At 57.5% G+C, this 23,802-nt stretch overlaps 1 protein-coding gene across 1 annotated transcript in view; it reads left to right on the top strand.

The window, feature by feature from the left end:
- Positions 1–2,699: 2,699 nt before the first annotated feature.
- The window catches only part of GRAMD4 (GRAM domain containing 4), a 41,965-nt gene continuing 20,862 nt past the window's right edge, over positions 2,700–23,802 (top strand). Inside the window, exons 1-2 of the mRNA XM_081060675.1 lie at positions 2,700–2,990; positions 7,405–7,525. Coding sequence (XP_080916801.1) covers positions 2,829–2,990; positions 7,405–7,525 — 283 coding nt within the window. The 5' untranslated portion in view covers positions 2,700–2,828. The remainder of the gene's footprint in view (positions 2,991–7,404; positions 7,526–23,802) is intronic.

Genomic DNA, 23,802 nt, shown 5'->3' with positions numbered 1-23,802 from the left:
CAAGTTCTGAGTTGGGAAGGAAGGCGGCGCCAGCCTCAGGGAGTGTGAGAACCCCCTGAGCAGAGGCCTGCAGGGAGTGGAGCTTGGCTGGGTGACAGCAGCACTCGACTGCCTTCCTCAGGGGTGTGTCACCCAGATGCTTCTGCTCCAAGCTTAGGAACCTCAGCGCCGCCTGTCTGGTGCCAGGTGACAGGAATCTCTCGGGTCTTTCTGAAAATGAGAGGAAGTAACATTTTACATGGCTGCATTTCCTCTATCAGTTTATTTAATTTATTTTATTATTAGTATTAGTTTTACTTTAAACAACAATAGGAAAGCATTATAGGACATTTGGAGAGAAGTTTTACAAACCACCTCTGAGCCTGCAACCCTAACACACGCTCCTGTGTTACCTTTGGTCTTTTTAGACCCCTGTTTGCGTGACCTCGGGGAAGCCACACTTTATCATTGCCTTTGTCACTCACAGGGACAGCAAGCTGCCTGAGTCCAGCGTGATGTTCCAGGGCTCCCTGCGCTGCCCCGCGTGGGGGTGGGGAATCCGCAGTGCCACTGTGTCGCGTCTCGCTGCGGGACTGAGACGTTCTCCACCTGTTGGGTTTGATGTATCTCAACAGGCGGAGCTCTGGTTCAGGGGCCGCTGAGTTCACGGTTCCTGCTGCCTCCGGCCACGTTGGCCAACATTTGTTTCCTTTTTAGTTGGATGTTTTTGCACGAGTAATCGTAGTGGGTAAATTTCCTCTTGCCGCAAATTCCTCTGCTTAGGGAGTTGGTTCGTCTGTGTACTGAGGTCCCGTAAGTTTTACTAATTTCTTCAAGCTGTCTCATAACAAAGATGTTAATCCTCCACATACCAGATTTGCTATGCACATCCCGTTTCATTGCATTTTTTTTTTGTTTTAACAAATGGAAGTTTACTTTTGTCCAGTTGGCTGTTGGACTTTTTTTACTTTGTGATTATTTTTTTCTGTCTCTTAACTAGACCGTTACCCTCTCTCCCTAGGGACTTGATAAGCACTAAGTTCCCTTTTCTTTTGGTTTGTATTTTTTTTTAAGTTTGCATAACCTTTAGTCTATCTGGAGTTCACAGCTCCTGTACACAGATATTTTTCCAGATGGCTGGTCATGTGACCCCCACCCCCACGCCGTGTGTGAGCAGGGACCCAGGCAGCCTGCCCCACGCTACGGCCCTGCACACCCCTGGGCTCTCTGGGGTTCTAGGGGATGCATTGGGTTTCCTGTGGTTTTGCACCAGGGCCACATTGGGACACCTTAGAGTTTCCTGAGTGCTCTCCGAGAAGCGCCTGTCCCAGGAGCTCCTGCAGCCCTTTCCCTGACACGCTGCACGCTTCAGCTGACCTCAGCACACCTCCATTCTGACCTGGGTCTTGTGAGCCTTACTGTTAGCAAGTTTTCTTGCCATGAGCAGTGATGCCAAGGGGAGTGGATGCCCTTGGAGGGCAGGGCAGGCACATCAGGGCTGCAGACGGCGCCCCCGGCCTGTGATTAATGGGCCTTTGGGAGACTCTGTGCCCGCCCAGTGCAAAACAGGAAGCTCTTCTCCCCGCCTTTGTGGTTCTCCATGAAATACCCCAACTGGGGCGGTCAGCGCTGGCTTGATGGATTCCATCCTGCTCACCCCACTTCCTGCTGGCTGTGTGTGGAAATAGTACCGTTTATTGGGTCCAGGCCCAGTGTCAGACCTCGACGTGTGTCCTCTGGAATTCTCAGGGTGCTTCAGTCTTACTGGTGTGATTCCCATTTCAGAGGTGCAGGCTGAGGCTCAGAAAGGGGGTCGGCAGAACAGGCTTCGAGCCCAGGTGTGCCCAGAGCCCCCCCACTTCTGCACAGACCCAGGGCCTCCTGCAGAAGGTGAGGGGCTGGGGTACGTGGGAGGTCCCTGACCTGCAGCCCCTGCCAAGCAGCTGTGACCAGGACTATGGTTGGGCTGTGTGGGTCTGCTGTGGCTTCAGAGGTGCAGAAGGGCCACTCATGCCCTGGCCCCTTGGGGTTCGGGGCACTCACCTGGGCTTTCGTGGCTGGTTAGGGCAGTGGGGCAGGAGCAGGCACCCTAGGGCATGTCCATCCCTGGGTGTGTACTCGTTTTTAAACCTATATGTGCCCTCCATGTGGGCACAGTGCAATCCCCACAGTGTGACCCCCACCAGGACAGGCGTGTGTGTGAAGACTTCTCAGAGCAAGGGAGGCCTGGGCCGACCGTGTCCCTGGGAGAGGGGCATGAGGCCAGGGCCTCACTGGGTGTAGAGGGGCACCTTGGATATCTCAAGGCCTAGTGTCCTGGTGGTTTCTGGGCACTTGTGGCTGTCCCAGGCCGTGCTTGTGGCCACAGCTTTAACCATAGCTTTGGTCACATTCTCAATGGTGAGGAGAACTGGTGAGATTGGTTGGCCCCCCTTCGCTATTCATTACAGTTCTACCCCAACCCTTCCCCAGGGTCTCCAGCCGCCCCACTGCACCAGGCTGGCCCCATCTTTATGGCCAGGAAGGTCCCGCTGAGAGACTTGGCTTCCTTCTTCCTTGGGGGACACACGATGGGCTGGCGTTGGTAGGTGACAGTGGCAGGAGCTGGGCCACTGGCCAGCCAGCTGGGGTAACAGACGGGCCACTCCCTGAGGACAGGGCTTGGTGGCAGCCCAGGGCTCTGGACCTGAAGCCATGTGTGGAAGGACTGTCTCTGTGAGGCTGGCAGGTGTGCTGTCCTGGGCGGGTGGCCCGCAGGCGCGTGACCCCCTGACCACACCTCCCTGTTCTTCTCTTGCAGGGACCCCGACCGTCATGTTAAGGTAAAGCAGAGGGGCTCAGTGCTGAACATGCTAAGGAGGCTGGACAAAATCAGGTTCAGAGGTCACAAGAGAGATGACTTCCTCGATCTAGCAGAGTCTCCCACTGCCTCGGATACCGAATGTGGAGACGACGGGCCCCTGAAGATGCCACGCGCCTCGCCCCGAGACAGCGAGGAGCTGAGGGACCCTGTGAGTCTGCCTCGCCGGCGCCGGGGCTGGCGTGTCCCCCCCCTCCACTCAGCCTCAGACCCACACGCCTTGGTGTGGGGTCCCCCATCCTCAGGTGGCCGGGCCAAGAGTGGACCTGGGCAGAACGTCCTGCCCGGCTGGTCAGAGACAAGTGGGCGTGCTCCCCCTGCACCTGCCCTGCCCCTCACGTCTGCTGGGTTCGTCCCCAGATCCAGGATAAAACAGCCTGTTTTTTACCAAGGGTCTGTCCAGCAGCTAGATTTCCTTTCCTTCCTCGTGGGTTTTCTGGGCAGTTGGTAAACTTCTCATGTAGATGCGAGGTGACACCCCAGCCTGACCCCTGGGAGCGTTGACTTGGTGGGGGGAGGGTGGACAGGGCACTGTCTGGAATCGGCTGGCCCCTGGCCTGCCGCCAGCTGCCTTCAGGTCGGCCTGGCCATGCCAGGGCGTGTGTCCCTGACCCCCTGCAGCCGTGCCGAGACAGTGGGTGGGGCGCTCTGCACGGGCAGCAGATACCCAGTGGGCACCTCAGCTAGGCACCGTGGCTCCGAAGGGAAGCGGGCCTTTCCAGAGGGAAGTGGGCCCTGCCTTGTGGGAGCTGGGGTTCCGTCGGTGGGATGGGGTGGGGCAGGCTCTCGGGGGCCCCCTCTTTGCCTTGTGGGCACGGCTGCCTGAGTCCTCGCCACTGCCAGCGTAGAAGCCCAGAGCCATCTCTCTCCACCTCCCGGCGTGGACACCCAGTGTGGTGGCCCATTGGTTTCCTCTCCGCACACCCAAGCCAGGTTTTCTTTGCAGACATGGCCCGTGTGCCTTCTCCTTCTCGGGCTCTTTGTATTATTCATGCTTTATCAAAGAAGAGGCCTGCGCGTCAGCTCCTGGCAGCAATGAATAATTTATTGGCACTGCCTCCTGAGAGCCAGGCTGCTCTCCCGGCTGCCGCTCAGGTGGGGGAGCGCCCTGCCCTGGCGTTTGCCTGTGTCCCCGGCAGGAGCAGCTGCTGCTCTGCCAGCTGGGGCCCTCTCGTTGTGTCTCCTAGTGCAGGTTATGTCACAGAGCAACACGGCTTGTCTTGCAAGGATACTGGTCTTCCCTGTGTGCCGGTGCCAGCCTGGGGGGCTGTACCATGGTCTTTGGGGTGAGGGTGGGCCTCTCAGGCACAGGAATCCTCACATGTGGTTCTGAGCTTGCGTGTGTGTGTGTGTGTGAGTGACACAGAGAGAGGAGGAGTGACAGGCAGAGGCAGACAGGGGTCCCGGACTGTCCTCCTGGCTCCATGCTGTCTGTCTGTCTGTCTTTCCAGCCAGCGTCGGTAGCAGCAGCCTTGCTCTAGGACTTGTGTGCTTGGGGACCCAGACGGACCTGGAGTACAGGATCCTATGTGCGTGTGACAGCACAGGGGGTCTGCAGGCCTGGGGTCGGATCACTTGGCCACGAGGCCGTGGCTGGTGATGCCAGCGGGCAGCCTTTCCCGTCCAGGCGCTGCCCTGAGGGCCGGGCCGCTGACCCGCGAGGCTGCGAGGGGCCTGGGGTGGGAGCACAGGGCCTGTGTGAGCCAGACGCCCTCGTTTTCCTCCTGGTGTTTCTTGGGGCTCTTTCTCCTGGGTGGGGCGGTGGGTGCAGGGTCCCGCCGTGTGATGTGCCCTTGCCCCTTTAGCCTTTCGGTGCCCCAGGCTCTCGGCGGCGTCAGTGCCCTTGGATGTGCAGTGTGTCCTCCACAGCTGCCGAGAGGGCCCGTGTCCCACACCCTGGCCACGGGCACAGCTGGCCTCAGGCTTTTCTGTTTTGCTCACTGGCTGGGGAATGGGGGGCTCTGAGTGGTTCCCTGGTTTTGTTCTGAGGGAAGGCGGTCATCTGTGTGTGTGTGTGTAGGCTTCATTCTTGTTACTGTGATAAAATATATATAATATTCACCATTTTAACCCGTTTTACGTGCACAGCTCAGTGGCATTAAGCACGTTCACACGGTTGTGCAGCCGCGCCCACCGTCATCTCTAGAACTTGCTCATCTTCCCAAACTGACACTGTCCCCATTGAACACTGGCCCCCTCCCCGGCCCCAGCCCCTGGTGCCCACTCCCCTACTGTCTGTCTGTGAACCCCACTCCTCCCCGTCCCTCATGTCAGCAGAATCTTGCAGGATCTGTCCCTTTGTGACTGGCCTGTTTCACCCAGCAGTTTCCTCACGGGTCACCCATGCTGTCGTGTGTTAGACTTTATTCGTATTTCCTTTCTTGTGGGCTGTGTGTCTGTGTGTGTACCCAGTGGGTGAGGGTAGAATCTAAACCCCTTGGGAGGGGAAGGAAGGGGGCGGGGCAGGAGGCAAGGAGTGGGGCTCTGGGCTGGCAGGCGGGCTTGAGGGGGCCCCAGAGGTGGGTGTGCAGGGAGAGGGTGGAGCAGTTTGGGGTGATGTCCAGGTTCAGGCTGTGGCCGGGGGTGGGGAGGGCCATTGAAGATAAAGACGGGAGACTGAGGCCAGAGTCTACTGAGAAGTCAGTGAGAGGCCAGTGGGGAGAGGCGGCAGGAGGGGAGGACCAGAGTCCAGAATTGAGGGGACTATCCAGAGTGACCCACGGATGAGGAGGCAGAGGGGCACACGCCTCCTGGAGCAGGAGAAAGCGGGTCCTCACCCGAGAGGCTGTAGGAGACGCTCATAGGCAGAGGTGGAAGACACGGTCCTAGGGCAGCTGGAAGAAGAAGTGGCCGGGTCCACCACCTTGGGTTTATGGCAGCCACACCGCAGCCTCGGGGAACTTACTCGTCCAGGCCCCCGACCCCCAGCTCAGCATTGGTCTTGAGAGCATTGATCTCTGAGAAGGGGTTGCCTGGGGGGACCAAGGGGCTCACAGAGGGGTTCACACCCCAGGATTTCGGAGCACCACGCGAAGGGCCTTGCTGTCCCCATCGGTGCCCCCCTGCCAGCTGGTCAGCTCCCCTGAGCAGCCCTCACTGCCCCTGCTGTCCCGCGGGCTCGCAGCTGAGGGCCAAGGTCTGTTGGACCCAGGGCCCCTGTAGGTTCTTGAAGCTCTGGGCAATTTCCAGGTGAGCTTAATTCCAGTGGCTCAGAGACTGACACGAATTGTAGCCGTCCGAGGACATGGGTGAGTGCATTTGGACTTGGCTGAGTAAACCGCAGGGCGTCTTTGCTTTTGGTGGGGAGGTGGCTGGATGTGATGGAGTTGCGTGATCTGTGTCCAGGTCGGTGCAGAGCCGCCTTCCGGGCCAGCCTCTGCCCGGTGCTGTGTGGCCACCCCTCGGCCACCAAGGTGGGGGATGAGCAGGGGAGGGGCACCTTTGTTTGCATGCAGGCAGGCATGTCTCATCCTCCCCGTGGCAGGGCAGGTGGCGTCACCCTACAGTCTGCCCACTGCCCCAGTCTTCCGGTTGGTGCCCCACCAGCCCCAAGTGGCAGCAGCAAAACCTGGCCCGGTCCTGCCCTGGGGACGCAGGCTCCAGTCAGCAGAGCAGCTGGAAGGCCGCGGGCTCAGATGCCAGGACAGGGCAGCCACAGGCCAGGGAGTCTTACCAGAACCTGCAGGTTCCCTGATGGCAGCTCCTCCTTCCTGGGCTGCGGCCTCACCAGGGCTGCTCCTCCAGGGGTGGACCCTGTCTAGTCTGCGTGTCCCCTTCCACCCTCACCCAGCCCAGGGGGGGGGTGGAGACCAAGACGGGGGAGTCAGGTCCCCCTCACATGGCGGGGCACATGGTGACACTCTGTACCAGGTCAGCCACAGGATGCAGTTGTGGGGGTGACCGGAAGTGTCTGGGTGTGAACCTAGTGGCTCTCGCTGTGCCTGGGCAGGCCTGGCAGTGCCCTTTCCCTCCGATCAGTAGGACACCAGGTGGCCGCCTGGGCTAGGCCCCTGGGCGCGAGACAGTAGACAGAGTCACCTGTCACCAGAGCGGCCCATGGGGAGGCCAGGTGCTGGTTTTAATGAGCCCTCTGTGGGACAGGACAGGTTCTTGGGGAGCTGTCGATCTCTCAGGTTCACACAGCCTGGCCGTGGATCGCCTCCCTGCGCGTCCCTGGGGTCCTGTGGCTGGACTCACCCTGCGCCCGGGAGCTTACCACGCCGGCCAGCAGGTTTCAGTGCTGTCCTGCCCCCTGCAGCCTGACGGTGGTGTCGTGACCAAGAGGCTTCTGGTTTGAATCTTGGTCATTCTTTCTGAGAGCCGCCCACCGGGGCTCCGAGCTCATCCCTGTTGACTGAGAGGTCCCTTCCGCCAGCCGGCGAAGATGAGGGCAGCTGATGTGGGTTTTAAGGCGGAACCCGCGCCTGCCTTGTCTCTGGGGTTTCGGGGGGCGGGCTCTGGGCGCAGCCTGTGCAGACATGGGGTCCTCATGGCCCCTTAGGAATTGGTGGCGTGGATACAGAATGCTTCGAGGCAGCTCCTCTGAAGACTTGTTTTTCTTCCAGGCTGGTCCAGGGACTCTCATCATGGCTGCAGGAGTCCAGGACTTCAGCCGGACAGAGTCTGATCGATTAAATGAGATCAAAGGTCACCTGGAGATCGCCTTGTTGGAAAAACACTTCTTACGTGAGTACCAGGGGGGGCCGAGGGGGGGTGCAGCACGGACGTCATCTTGCTGAAGCGCAGCTGGCCCACAGCAGCTGTCACTGGACTCGTAGTGGACGTCCGCACATGGCCTTTTGCCCACTGAGTCTGGCCTTGCCTCTGCTGCTCTGCACGGTGACGATGTCGTCGTTCTCTGGGGCAAAGGAGAGTGTCCCAGGGAGGGAACGAAATGTTCCCTGGGAAGTGTGATTGTTTTAGTGTGTCTGGTGCGCTGTGGTCCTGTTTCCAGTAGTTACCTCAGAACTCCTCAGAGCGCTTTGAAGGAGCGGACATGTTATCTTTGTTCTGTTCTGTTTAGTTTACACATCGAGTTGGGAGGGACAGCGCGGGATTTCGTGGTTTGTCTGTTGGCCGCACGCACTCCTCGGGGCTCAGCTGTTTGCGCTGCTTAGCCGTACATTCCTGCTGCGAGGGGCTGGGTGGTGATGACGAGATAGATCCTTCCAGAAGGTTCCGTAGAGATATTATTTCATTTCACGCATTGCATTTGATCCTCTCACCACCCCGTGTCTTCCCTGCTTTACAGGTGAGGAAACCCAGGCATGGAGGGCTCAGGGCTAAGTGAATAGTGACCCTGCTGTTGGGTAATGTCCTAAACCGGGCAGACTAGCCCTGCAGCCCACATACGTGCCTCACTGTGGGACACTTTCCCAGCTGACTCTAGGCTGTGAATGGCACTATGAAAACATACAGGAAGAAGCCGCTTTGCCCCCTGTGTGCCCCACGTCTCCGCTATGTGGACCAGAGAGCTGCCACGTGCGGGAGGCAGGGCCCTGGGCAGGTCAGCTCCCTGCGGGTGTCAGGCCCGGCCAGGGCCGCCCGGTGCCCTTTCTGGCCTCTCCGTGTCCTCACCTGAGTCGTTTCCCTCCTTCCGTCCTGCGGGTCCCTCGTTGTTCACACACTACGTGTTGTCTCAGCTCTAGCCATGGGCACCCCAGCTCTGCAGCCACGCGGGACCCCTCAGCTGCAGATGAAGGCGGTGTTGGAGCTGTGGCGGGAGGCCTTGGGGGCGCTGCCTCCTTCTCCCGGGAAATGGGCGACATGGTTGTCACTGCATTTCCACACACTGTCCCGCTGCCCAGGTGCTGCAGCCGGTCTTCCCTCCAAACCCCTTTTCTTGGTCAGCGCTCCCCTCAGCAGGCACGCGTGTGCACATGTGTGTGGGGGGCAGTTAGGTCTGTGTGCGTGCAGGTGCGTGTCTCTCCCGCAGGGCCTGAGCACCCGTGGTTCTGAGGACGGCCCTGTGGTGACTTGGTGTTCCCACGAGTCCGAGGTTGTCACCAAGCTGGCTGCGGGAGCCGGGGCTGCAGACGGTGATGAGCCTGCCTGGTTAGGTCCGGGCGACCCGGTGCCTCTGACCTTGGCTTGTGCTGAGCTCCACAGGCAGGGTCTGTGTGTACGGAGGGGCGGGCCGTCCCCCCACCAGTGCTCACGGGGGCCCGCGTATGGAGGCTGCGCTGGATGGCCTGAGCAGCAGAGCTGGACAGATTGTGCTGTGAGGCGTTACCACGGTGCCACCGCTTCAGGGGACAGAGCCTCGTGAAATTGCCTTTTGTGTGTCGAGCAGCCGAATACTGGCGGTGTCGTGAGGCTGGATGAGCCAGCAGAGCCAAGTGCTGTCCGTGAAAGGGGAAGGGTCTGTGAGAGCATGTACATGGGAGCCCCCGGCTGGTATGGGGAGCAGGAGGCCTCCTGGAGAAGGGGTTACCACGCAGATGCGGGTGGGGAGCGAGGGTCCCTCAGGGGATGGGTGCGCGGGGCAGTGGGGACCCCCAGGGGCACCCGTCAGGCTGCACGGGCTCCTTGTTGGAAGGAGGCTCCTGACCACGGCGCAGCAGCGTTGCCAGCGTCCTCGGACCAGTGCTCGTGGGCTGTCTGTCCTCTGCTCCAGGGAGTGGCTCAGTGCACTCCTGGGTGGCTGATGGCGTGACAGTGTAGAGTTCAGCTTGGACAGCCTTGGTGTGGCACTTAGGGGCATTCTTTTAAATTATGGATGATTTCAGATAGAGGCAGACGACGGCGAGTAAGTAGTGGCACGTACCTCTCACACACCCACCATCCGCGACAGCAGGACGGGCTTGTGGGCCGCTCTCCCCCACGCCCCACCTACAGCCCTGCCCCAGGGGCTCCTGACACACATGCCTGCCAGGATCCTGTCATTTCATCTGTAAACACTTTAGTAGGCAGCTCATTCTGGGTTTTGTTTTTTTTTAATTATTGGATTCAGGTGCACAAGACATTCTGTTTTAAAAACAAAAGCCACGTGCCTGATGTCACAACTAAAAGAACCAAGCTTTTTTAAAATATCATCAGACATCCAACTTGAGCTCAGACATCCCCAGTCGGCTCATTGTTTGCAGAAGCTGCACGCGTGTGACTGGCGTGTGCTCCCTTCAGTGTCTTGCTCTGCTGCTGTCTCTGCCTCTCTTTCGCCTCTTTGTTGAGGAGCCAGGCCATCTGTGGGGGGGTCTCCACTCCAGACTTTGCCCAGGGCGTCCCATGGACTCACCACGTGACCTAACGTGTCCCGGTCCTAAGGGGCTGCTGGGAGCTGGTGACCTTTGGGAGGACCCCTCCGTGGTGTGTGTACCCCTGAGGCAGTTGCTCTCCTCAACGGCCCAACCTCCATCGTTAAGGCTTCGACCCATCATCTCATTAAAGGCTGCGAAATAGTAAATGTTTACTTCTGCTCTTTCTCCGTTTATTAACTGATGTGTTTCTGAAAACGTAATTGGTTGTTCCGAATGATAGTTCATACAGGAAAGGCACAATACGTGTTTGAATTTTTCCCTTATTTTCCAGTTTTCAAAATGATGACTTGATTCTCTATTTAGAGAAACCCCGAAGGTGACTGGTGAGGGTGTGCGGCGTTTGTGGGTTTTGGTGTCATGAGACAGTGGATTTCAACCTCGCAGATGTGTCTTCATCGCCAGGGCTACTGTCTCCCTGCAGGTCAGGTCAGCGAGATGCCCTCCTGGTTCCTTGTGGTGGAAAGTGGTGTTCAGAGACCAACAGGATTCTAGGCTCGCTGCTGGTTGCTGTTTCTGTTCCTTGTCAGTGGCTGAGCGAGGGCTTCATGAGCTCATTCTGATAATTCAAATTTACACCCAGGGTTTCTTCTTTAAGAAACATTGTGGTAAAACACACACATACGTAAAATTTACGATCTGATCATTTTTAAGTGCACAGTTCAGGGGGTTTAGGTGCATTTCACAGTGTGTGACCATCACCACAGTGCGTGACCGTCACCACCACCATCTCTAGGACTCGTTTCATCTTGTGAAACTGAAACTCTGTCCCCATTAAACCACAACTCCCATTCCCTTGGCACCCACCATTCTTTCCATCTCTATGAATGTGACAGCTCGTGGGAGTGGAGTCACACAGTGTGTGTCTTGTGACCGGCGTGTCTCACTGAGCATGATGGCCTCCAGGTTTGTCCACGCTGCGCCAGGTGTCAGAACGGCCTTCCTGTTGAAGGCTCAGCGATACCCGCTGTGTGGGTGTTTGTCCTTCAGGGGACACGGGGCTGCTTCCACTTTTGGCTGATTGTGAACAATACTGCTGTGCACGCGGGTGTGCAAGTGTCCCTGCTTTCACACCGTGAGGACTTCACTTAACCTCCTCTGCCTTTTCTGACTCTTGCACACCAAAAAATGCTCGTTCTGGTGAGTGACACCAGCAACTAACCTGTTTTATCCCACAGAAACACACCCCACAGTCTCAATAACACACCAGTGCCACACAGATTGTGTTTATTTCCCATTCTTTGTCCCCAGGGAGTGTCCTGTCCCCCTAGGGATGTACAGTTAAATTACTTTAAAGTCGCCTGAAGGAGTTTTTCCCTCAAAATCAAATGGGTTTATTTGTGGGGTTTTTTTGTGTTTTTTTTTTTTTTTTTTTTTTTTTGCTTTAGATATTTAGAGCTTGGGTTTTTTTCCCTTTTAACTTTTTATTTGACACAATTTCAGACTTACAGGAAAGTTATGAGTACAAAAAGAATTCCTGTGTACTTCTTAGCCAGATTATTCCCCAGAGGTTAACGTTTTACGACTTTTATTTGTGTCTCTCTCTTTCTATCCCATCCATCTATCCACCCATCCTTCCTTCCTTCCATCCGTGTGTTTTATTTTCTGTACAGTTTCATGGTCATTTGCAGACATGATGTCCCTTCAGCTCTGTGTACTGTGTGTTTTTCCTGAAAGCAAACACTTATGTAAACACTCTACAGTTATCAAAATCAGGAAACTAACATTTACATCATGCCATTATCTAATCTAAGATCTTATTCTGACTTCTCTATTTGTTCCTGTGATGTCCTTTATGGCCAAAGAGAGTCCTGGGACATGGAACATTTGCGTGTCATGCCTTTCTAGTCTCCTGTAACCTGAAGCAGCAATCTGCCCTCTCCCTGTGTTTCCTGAGTAAAGTGCTGAAGAGTGCGGGGCAGTTACTTTGCACAGTGGACCTCAGTGTGGCTTTGTCTGCTGCTCCCTCAGGAGATACGGTCAGGACTGTCACATGTGTGATGCTGTCACATGTGTGCTGACTGCATCCTGTCAGGAGGTGCGAGAGCGCATGTTGTCCCATTACGCGTTCTTTTGAAAGTTGCGTTTATTTTTGTAGTTACCTAACACTGTTTACCTGCTCCCAAAGTCCAGGTGTATGCAGAGAAATCGGGTTTCCCTTTCTTCCCCGCCCCATTCCTTTTCTTCCTCTGTAGGGAACCAGTTGTCTTTTACAGTTTATCCTTCCGTTGACTTCTTTATGGCAGCAAATAATGTGTCTTTGTCTCACCTTCCCCCTTAGCTAAGTGATAGCACGTTCTCACCTTCTTCTTACTTACCTGTGTCCTGGAGATCTCTCCAAAGAGGTACTTAGAGCTGTTACCATTCTGTGTCCCCTTGTGTCTGTGTCTGCCGTGTGGATGTGGCCTGTCCCCTGTCCACGGGGGCTCAATCGCCTCTGGCTGGGGACACGGTTCCTGGTCCCCACCACGCCCGCAACACCACTTCCGGTTCCTGCCAGCCTGCCCGCACCTGGTTTCTAGACCCTGCACACCTAGGCGACACTGGGAATGTAGTAGGAGCGCAGTGAGCAGGAGAACGAATGGCAGAAAAGCCCGGGCACACTTGGAGTTTGTACAGGAAACCCTGTCCCTCCACCCTCTTCTGTCTCAGTACCTGGGCAGCATGTTGTGTACGAAAGGACCCACAGAGATGTTGTGCTTGCTACTAAACCTGCACCCGTGTGCCGGGGAGGGCCACCCCCTGCCCTCCTGGTCTGCAGGAGGGAGAGCTGACATGGGGCGAGGAAGGTGCTGTGGTCTGAAGTTGGGATGAGGCTTCTAGTTCTCGACTCAGCCACCAGTGTGATGGCCTTAGCTCCCCCATCTATAAAATGCCTTCTGGTCGGTGTTCAAATTCCATTCAATTATCTGGAGTACTTTCTCTCAGAAAGCAGACTGTCATTCCTCACGGAGAGGAGGAAATAGCCAAATGTACAGCGGCGTTCTTCAGTTATTAAATATTGAAGGGAACAGATGATCCTGTGAGAAAACGACACAGGATGAAGAATGTGAAATGGAAATGCACGGGCTCGGGACGCGCGGCAGGCGCCTCAATTTGTTAAAGAAGCCCCTAGGTAAATGAAAGGCGTCGTGCATTTCTGTGTAGCCCGAAATGCATTTCGATTGCCCCTACCTTCGGGCCCAAAGCCAAGCTAGCCCGTAGTTTCTGTGCAGCGGTGTACGCATATCGGTCGCCTGCTGGGTGCAGGCTTGGAAGGGAATTCTCCGCACCGAGAACACACACAGGCTCTGCCCCAAAGCGCTTGCTGTGGAATTCGGATCTTTGAGGGAAATGCTGGCGTGGGGGCCTCAGGGCTTCCTGGTGGCTAGGCGAAGCTTGACGCTCCATTCCCCATGTGCGGGATCTGTGTTGCCAAGCTGTTTCTTCTTCCTGTGTTGATGCGAGGGCCTGTGGAGTCCTCTCTGAATGAGCTGGAGGGTGCTCCCCTAGGATGCCACACCTGGGGTCTTGAGCCCTCAGGGGCAGGGTCTCCATCATCTCTGGGCCACCGACAGCTGCCCATTGCCAGATATGTGGGTTTACGATGGGCGCAGACGGGCAGGTGGCTGTGGAGTTCCTGGAGACTGTGACTCGGGGAGAGGGTGCTCTTTGCTCCTGAGCCCTCAATGCTCCCAGAAGCTCCCTCCTGCTCTGACCTGTGGTGGGTCAGTGTGGCCGCTGTTATCCTTTGGGAGGGCTTCTTGGAGAAGCTGGTCAGGGCGGCGAGCAGGAGGGTGGCCAGGTGCCTCCTGCGGCCGAAGGTCCTCCCTCTGGATGCCGAGACCTAACAGAGGGCCCTGGAGCGAAGGAAGGTGTGGGGCCAGTCTGCCTGTCTGCTTGGTTCAGGGTCAGGGAGAGCTTTCTCACCAACGATGTCTTCTGCAAACAGGAAGGTCATGGGAGCTGCCCACGGTTGGACTTGTCAAAAGAGGCGAGGCAGCCGATCCAGGCCCGCTGGGTACGTGTTAGGTGTGGGGTTGGTTGGTCAGATACTGTGGGGCCTGCCCCGTGCACCACCCTGGGCCTGCAGATGTCCTTCCGGGGGGTCTCGTTGTTTTAAAACTGCTCTTCAGTGATGTTCACCTGAGAGGATAAGCTCCGTGCCCAAGCCTGGATGGCTCTGCCCCCGTGGCCATGTGCTTATTAAGCCGTTCCTGCCCTTTGGTGAGGATGGCAGATGGGTGACCCAGGCAGACAGGAAGGGAACAAGCAGAGACGAAGACAGGTCCCAGAGATGAGACTGAATGTCCATATCATACAGAATTTATCCAGGAAAAACTGACATTGGCCCGTAAGAAAATTACTTGTCTGACCCGCTGAGCTGGCCAGAATCTCGTTTTTCTAGATCACTCCCGTTGCCTGCGAGAACCTACTCTTTTAGCATTCCCTGTGCCTGTTTGGCCCCGACTCCCTGTTGTCCAGGACAGACCTTGGAGCACGGAGGCCCCTGACCCCACGGGGCACCCTCAGCTCAGCGCCCAGCCTAGCACCTCCCCTGCCCTGCAGCTCGCCCTTCAGTGGGGAGACCCCTGGGTCCTGCCTTCACTGGGCCTCCCCACTGCTGCTCCTGGGGGCCCAGGAGTCCGGGGGTCTTGGGATGAGGGGTGAAGTCAGAGAGGGAGCTTACACACGCCTACCTGTTTGTGTTGTTTTCACGGCTCTGTCAGGGTCCAGTGTTGTCATCTGACGGCTGCGTTGGAAGATGACAATCGATTTGCATGGGGGCCTTTAGGTCAGGAACAATGCAAAGTTCTGTGGCTCTCTCGTCACTGCTCTGCGTCCTGCCCCTCTGGACACCTCACAAGCTCCTTGAGCTGTGAGAAAGGGGGTGTGGTCCCCACTTCCAGGTGGCACCCTTGAGCTCCCATGTGCAGTGGGCAGAGAAGCTGCCAGGCCAGCATGCCTTTCCCATCCTCTGCCACCTCCTGGGTTGGCGCCCTCCTGTTGAAACCCTCGTCTGCATGGATGAGTCCAGGCTGGCAGAGATAGGCTGTCTAGTGGCACGTGGGGAGTGTCCTGACATTCCAGCTCCGTAAGGTACCCTTCCTCTGCATTTCATTTCCTATACTGAGCTGGACTCCGGAGAGAAGGAGTGGAGGTAGCTGCTGCCTTGTCGATGAAGTCCCACAGCTTGGACCCAGGGCCTCGCTGCTATGGGGTGCTCAGTGCACATATGGGTGATGGGTGGGTGGATGGATCAATGGGTGGGTGAGTGGATGGATAGGTAGGTGGATGGATGGACGGATGGATGAGTAGGTGAGTAGATGGATAGATGGGTGGATGGATGGATGGATAGGTAGGTGGATGGATGGACGGATGGATGAGTAGGTGAGTAGATGGATAGATGGGTGGATGGATGGATAGATGATGGATGGGTGATTGGATGGATGGGTGAGTGGATAGATGGGTGGATGGATGAATGAATGAATCAATCAATGAGTGAATGAGTAGGTGAGTAGATGGATAGGTGGCTGGATGGATAGGTGGATAGATGAGTGGAGTGGGTGAGTGGATGGATGGGTGGCCAGGTGCACAGATAGACTTGTCCCCTCTCCTGGGCACACCTCTGTCTATATCTTACAAGACCTCGCTGGGTACCTCCCAGAGCTCCGGTTCTCCGGATGCCCCCTCCTTGCTCTCGTCCTTTCTGGTATTTGGACCCTAAGCACATGTTCTGTATATGCCACCTTTGCTTCCCCGTGGGCGTACCCACTCAGTGACTCAAGACCTGGTCTCCCCTTGGTGAGGGAGCAGGCGTCCTTCACTGCCCCGCGCCCAGTGCTGAGCAGGGAGCAGGTATTTAGCAAATAGCTCATTGCTGTGGACAAGCCTGGGGCCCAGAGGGCTCTGCTGCTGGATGCGAAGTGCTTGGCCGAAAAGAGAGGGTGTGGGGTGGGGGGCTGACTGCACACGCACTTCCTGGTCCAGTCCTGGGCCCAGGGCCCCAAAGCCAAGGTCTGGGTGGTGAGGTGCCACGCACCATCTCTGCTGAAAGGGTCACCAGTTCCTGAAAATCAGCTGTTCTGGGTGAAACACTGCCTGGGATCCTATTTTTTATTATTTTACAAGGGAAATATTGTGATCCATGCTTGCTCACCCTACCCCCCCAAGCAGTTTCCTGAAATGTGCCCGAAACACAGCGATGCCAGCCTCTCAGCAGCAGCCTTTCGTGTTAGAGCATAAAATGCTGAACACATTGCTACTTCTTGCTTACTGATCGTTCAATACGGTTGTTGATACTTGTTCATTGTTCCGTAAATGTTGCCTCTACGTAACAGCAAATAACAGAGCAGTAGGCGAATGTCAGGGAAGTGATAAGACTTAAGTTTACAACAAAAGCGAGTCGTTGCCTGTCGAGGGCTGTTTCCCCCTCCGTGGAGGGGTGACGGGAGCAGACCGTTGCTGTGGGCGCTGCTTCCCTGGTGCTGAAAGTGAAGGTGTGCGCCACCCACGTGGCTCAGGACCTGACCTCTGGTCCCTGGGAAGAGGGCGTGGCTCTGCTTCCTGGAAAGATCTGCGGTGACGATGGGAGGGGCCAATCAGGCTGGGAGGCTGGAGGCCAGGGGAGTTGCCCTGAGTTGAGGAGGAGGTGTGCAGGCCTCCCACCTGGCCAGGGTCCGGGTGTTTGCACTCCTGGCCGGTGGGAAGGAGTTTATTTAAGGATCGTCACTTGATTTTTATTTTTGGCTGTGGCTGGGCCTGTGGAATTGTGTGCCAAGAGGACTCCTGCTTGAGAGTTCTACTTTTATGGGTTTAAAAATAGCCTTGAAGCTGAGTTCCTTCCTCCCAGCGAGTTCCCTGGAGGCTGGGTGGTGGGCTGGGCTGTGTGCTGTCTTCTCTGTCTCCCTCTGAGTCAGGGTGGCCGTGGGCTAAGGCTGGGTCCGGAGTCCCCAGTCAGCTTTCTGACCTGCCCTTCTCCTCCCAGACTGGGGAGGCCTGACAGCTGGACCAAGTGGGAGGGCTGGCAGCCCCTTGTGGGGAGCATTGTGTGAAGTGCTCTGCATGGCGCTGGTTTCCTGTTTTCAGGCTCCACGTCTTTCCCTCACTATGCCCGTCCCTTTGAAAGCAGTGGCCAGCGCTCAGTCTCCCTAAAGAAATGGGGCTGCAAGCATGGCCGGACGTCGTTTCCTCGTTAGGGCCTCTGAAAGCTCCCACCAGGGCATGACCTGGCTTGTTTGGACCTGGGGCTGCAAGAAGGGGAGGTTTGGAGGAGGAAACAAAGCTTTAGAAAGTCTGTGGGTTCTCTGGGCTCCCCCATGTCCCCATCACATTCTGCCTTCTGACTGCTCTCATGGGAGGTGGTCGGTGCAGGCCAGGCCCCCTGGGGAGCTGCTGTCCCTGGTTTCCCTTTAGTGCCACAAACCTAGTGGCTCTCTTTGCTTACACGGGTGTCCTGTTGAGCGGTAATTCATGAATTACGGTCCAGACTTCTCTCCCGATGTGCTCTCGGGTTCTACACGGTTTTGGGGTGCTGATTCATTCCTTGGGCAGGCATTTTGGCTCGCCAGCCTCCGCAGGCTTCATTGCGCACGCATGCACACACACGCGCACACACACACACACACACATTCCCCGCTGGCCCCACTGTCGTGTCAGGTCGGCAGATGCCGCAGAACTTTGAGCCCGCCGTGGCCAACAGCAGACCTGGAAAAGCAGTGAGTCATCAGGCACTGCGCCCCGTGACCCTGGCCAGCCCCAGGGCCTCAAGTGCAGCAGCTCTTCTTGCCCTGGGGGGCTGTGACCTGGGGGGCGCGACCTCGTGGTCTGATATGCAGGGTGTGGGGGCCCTGCCTGTGACTTAGCCACCGCAGAGGTGAATTAACGTGCGTCTTGGCCCACCTGCGAGGGGCAGGCCGGGCACAGGGTGCTCCAAGGGGAGGTGCCGAGGAGCCCGGGAGAGGAGCCGAGAGTGCTGCCATCAGGGGGCACTGAGGAAGGTCACAGTCTTGTGGCAGTGTCTTCTGCGTGGGTACTTTCCTCTACAAGAGCTGACGGTGGTGAGGGCTCTCTGGTCAGGATGCCATTAGGGGGCATCGTGAGAATCCTGCCTCAGGTGCGTTTGGGGTATGGCTCCAGGTGGGAAGGAGAGAGATGGGACTAGGGGGCTGGCTGAGGCCACACACCACTGAGGGCCATTTGACCCGTGGATTCTTGGACCAGGTGGGAGGAGGACGTCATCCCTTCCTCCTGGGTCCATTGGAGCTCCCGGGACCCAGACTCTCGTCTCGGGGGGGAGTGTGGTGGGCAGAATCCTAGCCCCCCAAAAGTTTCCACATCCTAATCACCAGAACGCGTGAATATGTCACCTTGCAGGGCAAAAGGGCAGATGTGATTGAGTTAAGAACAGAGACAGGCAGATTGTCCTTGGCGGGGGGCGGGCAGGCATTGTCATCACAAGGGTCCTCGTGGGGGGGGGGCAGAGTCAAGAGGAGATGTGGTGGACTCAGAGGTTGGAGTGATGTCATCTCTGGCTGGGGGTACCCGGGCACGGAATGCAGGTGCCTGTGGAACCTGGGAAAGGCAGGGAAACGCGCTTCCTGGGAGCCAGTCCTGCCACTCCTTGACTTTTATCCCTGAGTCCCATTTCAGACTCTGACCTCTGAAGCTAAGAGAATACATTTGTGCTGCTTGAAGCCACTGTTTGTGGTCATTTTTTACAGCAGCACCAGGAAATGGCTATGGGGACGATTTGAGGGACTTCGTCACCTGGCCCTGTGTGTGGCGTGACGTCAAGCCCACCCTGCAGGAGACCTTCTCCGCCCCCTCCCCGGTGGTCCAGCTGGGGGTGGGCTCTGCTCTGCCTGGCCGGCCATTGTGGCGTAGGCAGCAGCTGAGGATATAGGTGGCCCTGTGCTGAGACCAGGGCCCCAGGGCTCTGTGGGAAGCAGGCTGTGTGACTGCTCAGGCCTGCTGGAGCCTGGAGGTCGGAAGCTGGCGTCACGGGCCCTGACAGCTCCCGGACACCACCGGTCCCGGTCGGAGGCTGGGCGAGATGAGGCCACCTTTGGAATGACCAGCTCAGCACTTTCCACTTGGCAGGAAATTGGCTCCTGTTTCTTTTCTTCCTCAGAGAGGAGAAATTGATGGTGGAGATGTGCAGCGCCGCCGTGCTGTGCAGAGATGGCTGTGTTCTGCGTGCTGCAGTTGACCTAAATATGTCACCAATGGGAGGGAGTGTGCCCGTAACGTCCACCGCCCTTCGCTCTAACCGTTACTTCAGGCTCAGGGAGAAAGGACCTGTGGTTGCCATGCCAGTTGGTTTAATCGATTAGCTGCGAGGAAAGGAGGCACTTGGAAAAGGTGGGAAGTGTGCTCGGGGCTTGGCTGGGAACCAGGACAGTCAGATTTGCTGCCTGAGGGCTGTGGGGCGCATGTTTGGCTCGGCTCTGCTGAGTGCCTGACCCAACAGGGGGCCTGGGGAGGAGGGGCACATGTAGGGGTGAAGGTGCAGAGGCTCACGTGACAAGGACATGACTCAGGGTGGCCTGAGACCCCCTCCCACTGGGAGCGTGTCTTACCACACTCAAAAGCAGGCAGTGCATCCCACGGGTCTTGGGAAGGGATCTGTGTGTGCAGCTGTGTGCACGTCCGGCCTGGCTGGTGGTTGTCACGTGGTGGAACCTGGCTGCGCCTTGACCTTTCACAGGTTAGTGACGTGAACAGGGGAGTTCGGGGGTGGCTGTGTGCAGGAAAATGTGGTTTCCTATTACGGCGCTGGAAGGGCAGCAGTGCCCCTGCCTGGGGATGGGGGAGGCGTCCGGGGCTGCTGTGACCTTCAGGTGGGGCCAAGATCCACAGAGGTGATCGATCCAAGAGGTGATCGGGGTGCTGTGGGTGTTGGGCTTCAGAGGAGCAGACGGGAAAGCACCGTGACCTTGGCCAGAACACCCCGACCTTAGCTCCCAGGAGCAAGGCTGTGAAAACCTGGAGCCCCTCATCTCTGTTTTCCCCACAAGAGCAGCCACTGTCCCCACGTGAATCACACACGTGAGACGAAAAGCTCACTGGCTGTTTGGGCGCTCACCCAGGCCTGGTCCCTGTGAGATGCCCACGCAGAGCTGGCACCTCGGGCCTAACCAGCCAGAGGCCACTCGGGACAGAGCTGCTCTCACACCTACGGAGTGTCGTCCACTCAGCGTGCTGGAATGACAGGTCTCTGTGGAGACTCATTGCGAGGTTCCTCCATTGCTCGTCCAGTGAGCCCCCACGGGGTGCCTGCTGTGTGCCAGGCCCCCCACCCCCACCCCAGGGGCCAGCTGCTCAGAAGCGCGTCCTGAGGAGGCCATGGGTCTCTCTCTGCAGGTGCACAGAGGGCAGGGGGCTCCACGTGTGCCGAGGCCCCAGCTGTCCCACTGTCAGTGGGTTCGGGTCCTCTTGGAGGACGAGGGGGCCCCAGGGCGCCCCCTGTGCCGGGGCTGACCCATCTCCCATGGGACCCGGGGTCCAGCAGGGAGCAGCTTCTGGGCTCACATGATGGGGCCAATTCACAACATGATGTGTGCACAGGGAACCCCCCATGCCTGCTCTGGGCGGGGTGTGGTGGCTTTGTCATGGCCGTGTCCCCACGTTGACATCCTGGCGCATGACACTTGTCCAGTGAATATTTGCTGGTGAAGGTGTGTGTGAGCAGCGGTCTCTCTGCCCAGCTGGGCCTAGTGTGGGTCCCCATAGAGGCTGGGGTACTCAGGCTGGTCACCTGTTAGGGCTGTGGGCCCCGGTCACCTGAACACCCCTGCCATCCCCCAGCAGGTGCTATGTGTGCAAAGGACATGGCAGGTTGGGACTGAGTGCCCTTGAGCGCCTGAGACAGGTCCCCAGGAACCCCAGTACAAGGCTGGGGGAGGCTGAGGCCTGCTGCGTGGGGGGCGCATGTCCACTGTGCAGGGTGCCCACATCCAGATGCCAGGGGCTGTGTACCCGGGCAGCTACCCTCCACCCACACTTGGGCTGATGGTTGAATTCCACTGGACCGCTCCCCACCGCTGTTGTGCTGTCTGTCCTCCCATGGCCAGCCTGCTGCGTGCGTACCTGTGGTCAGCACCTCTGTTCTGGCTACTCGGCGTGCTGTGTGAGAACCTGTGTGTCCCCATCCATCCAGTGTCCGTTCACCGCGTCTTTACTGGCTTCTCCTTGAGCCAGGCTGGGTCCTGGGTCTGTCACAGATGGTGAAGCAGATGGGGTCCTCCCTCGGGCCTGCTGGGGGTGTGGGCCTGAGTCAGGGAACCCTCAGATGAATATGGACTTAGAAACGTGGTGTGTTCACCGGGGTCGTGTTTGCTGAGCCCTTCTCTGTGGACCCGTGTCACCTCTGGGAATCCCCTCCCAGTACCATGAGAAGGACCCATGTTGTCCCGACAGGAAAGCAAAACTCGTGAGAGAAAATGACAAAATGCCACGTTAGATTGGGAGGCCGTGTCAGGGAGGTTGCTAAGGGGAGATGACATCTGGGTCAGGGCTGAGGTCCTGGGGCAGGATCAGATTGGGCGTTTGAAGACCTAAAGGATGGTCCCTATGGCTTGAACCCAGTGAGCAAAGATGAGGGAGGAGCAGAGGGAGACAAAGCTGGTAATTGCCATGGTGGCCTTGGTGGGAGGGCTCGCTGAATGGGTGCATTTTATCACAAGCCCCGTGGGAATCCCTGCCAAGTTTTAAGTGGCAAGATCTGACTTAGGCTTCAGTTTTGAGCCACATTGAAGGGTGTGAGGGGAGCAGGGGACCAGTTAGGAATACATGTGGGAGCTGAGATGGACAGAGTAGATGGTTTTCGGGTGCTTGCAGGAAGGTTCCCAGAGTGGAGGTGAGGGCCCTGCCCATCTGGCCCTGGCACCTGTCCCCTCCCTCTGCTGTAAAGGATCACGGTTATGAGAGGGGTGGGGACGCAGCTCCCTTGGGCAGGGTTAGGGAACCGAGGCCCGGCTTCCTGCAGCCTGGAGCAGGGGTTCTTTGTGTTCCTGTCACCTGCCTCCCAGGTTGCTCTTCACTTACTGCCTAACCTGGGCTAGACCCTGCTTCTCAGTCTAATTCGGAAGTGTCCCCAAGGCCTTAGGCAGAGGCCACCCCTCCTTTCTGATCACCCCTTGGTCGTCCCCTTTACAGAGCCACTTCTGTCCCTTGGGAGGTACCACGTTCAGTGGGTTGCAAGGCCTCTGTCCTCAAATTTGTCACTGGTTAGTGACAAACTCCGCAGGTGGGAGGTGGGGCCAGGTGCCACTCCTGCCCGCATCCGCTGCCCGCCCAGGCAGGGGGCCTCTGACGTCTCCCTGCCCACCTGTGTGCTGTCTCGACAAGGTGCCCTGCCCTTTGCACAGTCACTTCTGAAGCTGGTCTGTGTCGGGCCTGGGGCTATTGTGTGACCTTGGCCTGAATTTCATGGTCTTGGGCTTGGCCCTGCGTCCCCAGGTCTGGTGAGGTGGCCAGGACAGAAAGAGGAGCTGCTGGGTAGCCCTGAGCACCTCACCATCCTACCCAATCAGCTAGGGTGTCACAGTGACCGGGAGTGAGAGGCAGTGGGGTCCCGCCTGCAGCCCAGGCTGCTGGTCAGACCTCGAGGCACTCCTGGCTCTTAGCCAGGCCGTCCTCACCCCCATTTTGGTGAATTAACTGGTCACGTTTCTAGGTCCCAGGAATGCTTTTGGGACTTGAGCAAATGTGGCTTTTCCTGTGGGAATTTCCATTTGTAAAGTCTCAGCCTGTCAACCCTGTGACTTGTGACCCATCCCCTGGACCATGTCACCATAGGCCACACTTGGAGCCGACCTCTGGATAGAAACAGCACTTAGATGACCCTTGGCTGAGTCCTGGAACCCACTGCTGCCCAGTGCACCAGCCTCGGTCCCACCTGGGCAGGTGACCCTGACCCTTGGCCTTCATGGCGTTTACATGGCCGTCTGCTACTTCCCAGGTTGGCGAGCATTGTCCTGCCATCACAGTTGCTGTGTTCCTTTGGGCGGCTCGGGGAGAGTTGGTCCTGGACTTTTCCAGCTCCCAGAGGCACCTGCGTTCCTTGGCTCCTGCCCCTTCCGCCGTCTTCAGTCAGCAGCTTGGCCTCTTCCCGTCTCTGACCTCTGACCCTTTCGCCTCCTCTTATGAATGTACATAATTTGGATAATCAGGAACTCTCCTGTTTCAGGACCCTTAACTTTATCACATCTGTGAAGTCCCTTTGTCCACGTGAGGTCACACAGTCCCAGGGATCGGGACGTGGGCCGGTTAGGGGGCCATTGCTCTCAGTTTACCACATACTGCAGTGAAACGACAAGTACGAGCATTGGCGCTCACCAGTCCTAGAACAAATGTCAGGAGCTCCTCCTGGTTTCCAGGGCTCCGTACAAGCCCCCATCTCATCGGCGACTCCCTCCTGCCTCGGAGCCTTGGCAAGGCTGTTCCTTCTGTCTGCCCAGGCTCTTCCCCCAGGAGTCCGCAGCCTTGTTCCTCATCTCTCCCAGCCCTTAGTGAGGCTTTTCACCCTGCTCCGCTCCGCTCGCTCGTCTTCTCAGGTCATCAGCACCCCAGGTGGCAGGGCTGTGTGTCCGCCCCTCCCAGCTGATGTCCTGGGGCCCTTTCCTCTGGGGCATCCACGTGGAGGGTGCGGTTGGTGAGATGCCTTTGGCGTGTCTATTGTGCACCGGTTTTATTCAGTAAAGAAATCCTCACCTAGGATTGCTTTGC

Source organism: Rhinolophus hipposideros, assembly GCF_964194185.1.
Source record: "Rhinolophus hipposideros genome assembly, chromosome: 9".
NCBI lineage: Eukaryota > Metazoa > Chordata > Mammalia > Chiroptera > Rhinolophidae > Rhinolophus > Rhinolophus hipposideros.
This window is presented reverse-complemented; position numbering and strand designations above follow the sequence as displayed.